Source organism: Taudactylus pleione, unplaced genomic scaffold, assembly GCF_031769625.1.
Source record: "Taudactylus pleione unplaced genomic scaffold, aTauple2 ptg000342l, whole genome shotgun sequence".
NCBI classification, from domain to species: Eukaryota; Metazoa; Chordata; class Amphibia; order Anura; family Myobatrachidae; genus Taudactylus; species Taudactylus pleione.
In genome coordinates this window covers 7,647,826-7,655,544 of record NW_028284743.1, presented here as the reverse complement: position 1 = coordinate 7,655,544, position 7,719 = coordinate 7,647,826, and the positions used below count along the sequence as shown (strand labels likewise).

Sequence of the window (7,719 nt, the reverse complement as noted above, 5' to 3'; positions counted from 1 at the left end):
TGCTCCAGTGAAATATTCAGAAGATGCTGGTGCTGTGAGCATTAATTTTTAATCTTAGAGAAGCTTCTGGGACTCATGAATAAAACGCCTAGTTTAGAACAGAGAATTACAAATGAACTTTTATCATCTCCATCTGATGAGGAATTTGCACCTATACAAACTTTACAAATCGCATTCCTTCATAATCGATTGTCGGACTGGTGTGTTCTCCGAGTTTATAATCTGATTCCGTAGCTGCACTGTTTTAAAAAGGTGTGTGTTTGTATACATTTCCCATGGAAGCAAATGATAACTTTATTATTAGCACATTTTACATTTTACTTCGGCGGCTCAGAAAAGGGCATCACATAAATTAAATGTACACATTAAACAGAAATATGGAGATAAAACCATTACATTAACCTGACAAATATTTTTTTTAAATTATATTATTATTATTATTATTATTATTATCATCGCTGGAAGAATTGGAAAACTGATTCTAAGCCTAATAATTTTTAATACTTGCAAAGAAAATATTTTAAAATTGTTAATTGTCGGACATATTTAATAAACCAGTACTTGTACATTGAAATGTATTTTTACTAAGCCACACTGTACCAGTTACAGGAATCTATCTATCTATCTATCTATCTATCTATCTATCTATCTATCTATCTATCTATCTATCTATCTATCCTATATTGCTATCGCTTCTACAATAAAATGTTTGTACTGTTACAATTTAATTTACACATACTGATGCACTTAATATATCACAATTATAAAAATAACGTAATAGAGTTCAAAAATAAAGTATTTATTGCAGATGTTGATTTGTGGGAATAAAACACTTTTTAAACTTGAGGTTGTATTCAAAGAACAAAAAATAAATATTCACACGCAAACACATGAACTTCACCAAATACAGTGACATAAAATATAAATGCATAGAGGACGAGAGGTTGGGGCTATTGAGATGAAGAATTTACAAAAGGACCTGATTTTTGTTTCTTTTGTGTATATTACAGAGTGGAGATAACAGAAGAACGAAACAATGAGTGTTAGCAGAGGCAGAAGGCAAACTGTTGCATATTGATCGTCACTGCTACAGTCACTGGGCAGAATAACCACTAGCAATGTCACAAACAGCCTCTAACCACAGTGTATAATACAGTTAGATGTGAGGTGTCAGACAACTCTGTGTACAGCTCCCAAATTACAAACAGACTTGGTTAAGTTAAACACTCGGTACATATGGTGTGAGAATTGCAGAAACAATAACTGAAAACCGCCAGTTGTCAAATGTGTTGCGGTTCTAATTTATTATTTATCACCTTTGGTGGATAGAAAACAAAAGAAACAAGAAAATACCCCACTTCTTACTGTGCTTGTACGAGTTCATTGCGTTAAAGTGAAACTTACCATTTGCAGCTAAGATTTGGGTGAAACTGCAAAGGTGGCAAATTAAAGTTAATACAGGTATGAGACTGATTTAACACTGTCAAGGGCTCAGTGAGGGGGATATACATGTGCAGGCATTGCAAGCATTGTCAGGTATAAAGTGTTATATTTATTGCAATGTATTGGTAAAACAGGAGATACTGGAAGTACCAATACAGCTGAGAGTGGAGGGATCCTGATGTGGAAGTTGGGGGAAGGAGAAGTCAGATGATATTACTGCACCTAGCAGGAAAACCAGTTTCTTCAGGCACCATCATCCATAAACTGCTCTCTCATATCTCTGGCTAGATCACACTGAGTTTAGATTGGGGAAACAAACAAGTCAATGGATGGCTTCTTGTGTGTATTTACTGCAAGTCCTCAGAAGTTCTCAATAAAGATCCCTGCTCTTTTGTATTATATCTCTACTAAAAGTCCAAAAAGGGTCTGCAAATCCCCACAGTTAATGGACTGCAGAGTATTTCATCCTTTTTTGTTTTTGTCTCTGATTGCAAAACCAGACTCGAACCACATTCTTTTTAAGGTCCAGTTTCTCAGCAATGGCTGCAATTTTCTCCGAAGAGGGTCTGGGCTGGATGGAGAAGTAAGCTTCCAGGGACCTCTTCTCTGGCGCAGCGATAGACGTGCGTTTGCGCTTTCGCTCACTCCCATTAAAGAGCTCGGGCTTTGTGTTCTTCTCTCTATAAGCAGCCTCGGCTTCTTCTAACCAAGCCTGGAGGACAGGCTTCAGGGCGATCATGTTGTTGTGGGACAGGGTCAGGGACTCAAACCTGCATATGGTGCTCTGGCTCAGTGACCCAACACCTGGGATCTTGAGGTTGGCCAAAGCTGATCCAACATCTGCCTGAGTAACTCCAAGTTTTATCCTCCTCTGCTTGAACCTTTCCGCGAATGCCTCCAGCTCCCTTGGATCTGACTCCACATCGTTCATGCAGGACATCCCATTGTGAGCAGAAACAGAGTGAGGATGGCCCATTCCCATGGCCTGATGCAGGTGTCCCATGGCACTCAGGTGGTGTGGATGGATCTGAGAGGACATCACTGTGTGGTCAGCTGTCCCCATGCCACTTACAGTCAAAGTAGGTGAAATGTGGTCCAGCAGGTCCCCCTCCAGGCATTGGTGCACTGAGTGATGGGGGTGCGTGGTCAGTGTGGAGGGGTGGGAGATGGGCACTGCAGAGGAGGTAGAAGTGCATGGGACACTGCTCATGGTATGGTAGGTGATGTCTGGTTTGAAATGATGGTTTTTTCCGTGTGAGACAATATCCACAGCCGCCAGAGCTTCAGCACGGGCCAGCAGACTCTCATCAAAGCCTCCAAATATATTGCCCTGGAGCTGCAAGCAAGAATGCGCATATTGGTGTCAGTGGGGAATACTGTCAAGTCAGGATTAAAAAACATTTTCAAGCACACAGATTCCTCCTCAAAGCTCAGGTCATAAAAATTAATATGAAGGCAGAAGCTTTGCTTGGATAGACATGTGGATCTGAGACAGGAGAGGGGGAGAGGTACTGAGGGAGAAAGGAAGAGAGAGAGAAGAGAGAGAGAAAGGTTCAGAGATATGCAATTGTTCTGGTGGCATGAAATAAACATTAAGCAAGTGCCTGTCAAAAAATGTGCCTTAAAGCTGTAATTATGTCTGATGTACATACCTGAGGGGCTTGCAGGCAGACCCTGCGCATAGCCTCCGAGCTGGAGTGCAGACTGGAATACTTGGGCTCTTGGAGAATTGGGTGCATGGTGAACGGCTGCTTACCGTTCATAGCCATCATCTCTGCACACCTGGCAGGTAGGCAGCCCTGAGACAGATCCAGGGATGTATCGGTGCCTTGCTACAGTTATAGTGAGCTATTTACAATGACACAGCTCCTCTCTCGCTCTCTCTCTCCCCACCTGCTTCTTCACTCATCTTACAGTCAGCATGCCAAGAATAGGAGCAGCCAGTGTGCGCAGGCGTGCTGCCAGGCTCCGGCTACAGTAAGTAGCCCGGTGAAGAGAGCCACTTGCAATACCGGAGATGCGCCTGTGACGCTTGGTGATATTACAGTGTGTGTATGGTAGACGCAAATCGCCTGTAATGTGCATGCAGTGTGTGTGCACCGGGGGTGAGTCCAGGAGACGGGCATTGCTGTACTGTAATTTAGGAGACGATACATTATTATCCATTAGGGGTTACAGATCATTCCGAGCTTTCTGTGCTATCAGAAAAAAATGTCCCTTTTACGAATATCTTACAGCATAAATAGCATCTTATTTCGTGGAAGAAGATAATGCATTATTATATCTGTTTTTCTTATAAAATCGTTGATTTATAAAGTATACAAATGATGATTATTATTATGAAATGTGCATCATTTTATTCATGGTAATTTTGCACTGTTATATGAAGAAAAAAATGAATAAATATAGATATAAAACAGCGAAAGAGCCAACAATATTATGAGTTGATGTTGCAAAAGTTATTTGTTAACGTTATCCTTTAAAAACTATAGAGAGTTATAATAAGCAGTGAGGAATGAGCTGACAAGTCCAGTGTGCAGCAAACTAATGACCTTCCTGTGAAACACCTCAGGTCAGTACTGTTACTGTGTATGATCAATAAGAGATCTATTTATTTTAGAATGCCGTCATATAGAGGAACAAGTATTTAATGCTTAATAAATATGGTACAATTATTACATATACCATTCCTTAGACAGAGGGGACAGCTACTTTGGGATCGACCCACGTGTGATAAATTGATTTGCTTTGGTTGTGTTCTGCTGTCAGCGGAGCAGGCGGACAAGTGTCTGTATGTTACTGGGCTGGCAGGGCATGTCGGGCTCCATATACTGCTCATAGCTGCCCTGTCATCCCGTACTGGGGAGGTGACAGTATGAGATTGTTCAGTTACATTTCTTTGCCTTACAGAACAATGTGTACCAAAACCTTCAAATCAGATGAATACTGCCCATCCACATTACTGCATAACTTAAATGTGCTGGAATGCATCGGGTGTTTTATCACAACGAAACTTATATCAACATTCATTGGCACACAGAAATTAGAGAAGCTATACAAGTGTTTTTCAAACCCAGTCCTCATGGAACCTTAACAGTGCATGTTTTCTAGATCATCTAGCTGGAGCACAGGTGTGTTTATTGACTAACACAATAGATCTATAGGTGGTGCTCATTTTTCCTGAGGATACCTTGAAAACACGCCCTGTTAGGGTTCTATGAGGGCCGAGTTTAAGATACACTGAGCTATAGAATGACTTCAACTTGCCACCCTACTCAAAGAAAAATCTAAAGAACAATGGGGACTTTATCAGTGGTTTCCCAGCTCAAGCTCTCAGGGAACCCTAATATTGCATGTTTTCCAGGTTACCTCACAAAATCACAAGCAAAATAATTAGTAACACATGTGGATCTTTAAAAATGGATTACACTGATCTATATAATAATCAAGGATATTCTGTTCCATCTCTGTCATGTGCTGCTGTGACGTTTGAGCAGGACTGCTAGGCATACAGAAGACAATGCCATCCATGGTTGGAGGCTAACATTATTGCGGCCGGGAAAGCAAATGTTTGCAAATCAGAACTGGGAGTGGGAGGGAGGTATCTGGCGAATGACAGTCTAAAAACCTAGTTTGTGTGTGCATATATAACATTAAAACAACTAAGAGATAAAGTGAATAACATTGATTATGAGGCAGCAAGTGAAGAGTCAGTTATTGAAGTTGATGTGTTGAAAGCAGAAAAAATGGGCAAATGTAAGGATCTGAGCAACCTTAACAAGGACCAAATTGTGATGTCTAGATGACTGGGTCAGAGCATCTCCAATACTGCAGGTCTTGTGGGGTGTTCCAGGTATGCAGTGGTTAGTACCAACCACATAGTGGTCCAATGAAGGACAATTGGTGAACTATTGGCAGGGTCATGGGCCTCCAAGGCTCATTGATGCATGTGGGGAGTGAAGACTAACCTGTCTGGTCTGATCCCTCAGAAGAACTATTGTGGCACAAATTGCTGAAAAAGTAAAACCTGGCTATGATAGAAAGATGTCAGAACACAGTGCATTACAGCTTGCTGCGTATGGGACTGGTCCACACTGACCCCTGCCCACAGCCAAAAGCACCTACAATGGGCACTTGAGCATCAGAAATGGAGCAGTGAAAGAAAATGATCTGGTTTGATAAATCACTTTTTCTTTTACATCATGTGGACTGCTGTGTGCATGTGTGTCATTTACCTATGGGAGAGATGGGACCAGGATGCACTATGGGAAGAAGACAAACCAGTAGAGGCAGTGTGATGCTTTGGGCAATGTTATGCTGGTAAACCTTGGGTCCTGGCATTCACGTGGATGTTACTTTGATATGTACCATCTATCTAAAAATTGATGCAGACCAAGTACACATTCATGGCAATGGTATTCCCTGATGGCTGTGGTCTCTTTCAGCAGGATAATGCGCCCTGCCACACTGCAAAAATAGTTTAGAAATGGTTGTCAGTAACTGTTAGGATTACTTACTGGATTTCTTCCTTTTTCTGTACCTGTCAAAGAGGAAAGGCGATTTCCCAACTTAACATGAAGTTGACACAATGACTGAGAACTCATGTTTATAGTTTCTTTATTTTTCAGGAACTGATTTCTTCAGAAGTTTTCAAAGAAGGGTTTTCCTCCAGAACTCACAAACAATATAATAAGTACATTTACACTGAACAATTTGTGCCCTGTGAAAATACTCAATCACAGCTAACCGCCTGCAGAGATACACAAGTTTGTATGTCAGGCACTATCAGGTAATTAAATGAGTAAATAATACAACTTATCCAAGTATAACACTTATTATAAACTATAACATGGATAACCCCACTTTATTTATTTATAATGCAGTATAAAACACTGGCTGTAATAAGATGCCCCTCAGGGCATAAGTCTAGGTTAGTCTCGTTGGTGCACAGGTTTCTCTTTTAGTTATTAGCATGAATCCTGAAAGGGTAGCTGACTGACTGTCACAGTAGCAATGAAGCTGATATTTGGTTGTATGGATATAGAAGGGTTGCAACTCATTCCAATGAGGGGAGTATCCCAATTGATTAACTGTATTAACTGTAAAGCTTAACTGGAGCACTATAAGTACTGGCTACAAAGTTGCAAAGTGTGGACGTTGAGCATTACTCTCATATGATGAGTCTATTCATCATAACTTCATTTCTACAAAAGCAGGTGAAAATTAACAATTTCACCTGTAATTGTAGAAATTAAGCTATCGGGCCATTCATCAAGAAGGTAAAGCAGGAGATATCACAGATACAGTATCTCCTGCTTACCTTTCTCTAGCAGAATGACCCGCTGTCACCATACACTAGTATGGGGAGAAGAATTCATCAAACTCCAAAAATGGAATATTTTCAGAGCTTAATTGCGGGAGCATTCGCCATCTTCAGATGACAAGTGCTCCCGCTACCTGCTCCTTCCCTGTGGAAAGGAGTCCCGGGTAATGAACAAGGATCTTTTCAGAGCCTTCCACCCCTGTCCGGCTCCTTCTGCCGGATGTCGGGGCTCTTGTGTGCATGCGTGACCTGTAGGTCACACATGTGCACCTGTCTCACTGTTCCGTAAGTGAAAGCCGCTAGCAAAAACAGCTGATTTTAGGATCAGCTGTCTCCATGCTGGAGCAATGATGAATTGCTTCAGCGCTCATGGCGAGTTAGTATGTTAATTATTGGGGTCCGTTCAAACCCTGATAATTAACATAATGAATAGACCCCTTACAGGCTTCATCTAGCTAGTTTCTTAGACTACTCTCTTTACCTCAATGTAACAGTCTATGCAGTGCTGTGCTGTCACACTGGGAAGCAACTTCTCTGGATGAGTTTGTTTCAATCTCCCTGCTGCCAACTCCACAACCTTGGCACCACTGCTGGTCCTGCCGATGCTGTTTCCCGAAGTTGCACTATAACACACTTCTTACTCATATAGGGCAGTTGCATTGTTACCTCTGCCAAAATAACCAGCTCCTCTGCATCCAGCTCCCTCCACAGGTAATGTCTAGTAAAAGCCATTTAATGGCTCTTTCCTCCCCATTATATAGCTAGTAGGTCATGCTCATTATACCCCTTTATTTAGCAAGTGGCTCATGCTGACTTCTCCCATTAATATAGTTAGTGGCTCATGCTGACTCCTCCCCTTTATATAGCTAGTGACTCATGCTGACTCCTCCCCTTTATATAGCTAGTGGCTCATGCTGATTCATCCTGCAGCTGCCCGGAATATTCAAAGTGTG

The 7,719-nt window shown here is 41.5% G+C and overlaps 1 protein-coding gene across 1 annotated transcript; it reads right to left on the bottom strand.

The window, feature by feature from the left end:
- Positions 1 to 803: 803 nt before the first annotated feature.
- On the bottom strand, positions 804 to 3,300 carry POU4F3 (POU class 4 homeobox 3). The gene is made up of 2 exons (XM_088443975.1): positions 3,096 to 3,300; positions 804 to 2,779 (listed from the first exon to the last, which is right to left on the bottom strand). Exons 1-2 carry the CDS (start codon positions 3,213 to 3,215, stop codon positions 1,886 to 1,888), a joined length of 1,014 nt encoding a protein of 337 aa, XP_088300101.1. The 5' UTR covers positions 3,216 to 3,300; the 3' UTR covers positions 804 to 1,885.
- Between the last annotated feature and the right edge of the window lie 4,419 nt (positions 3,301 to 7,719).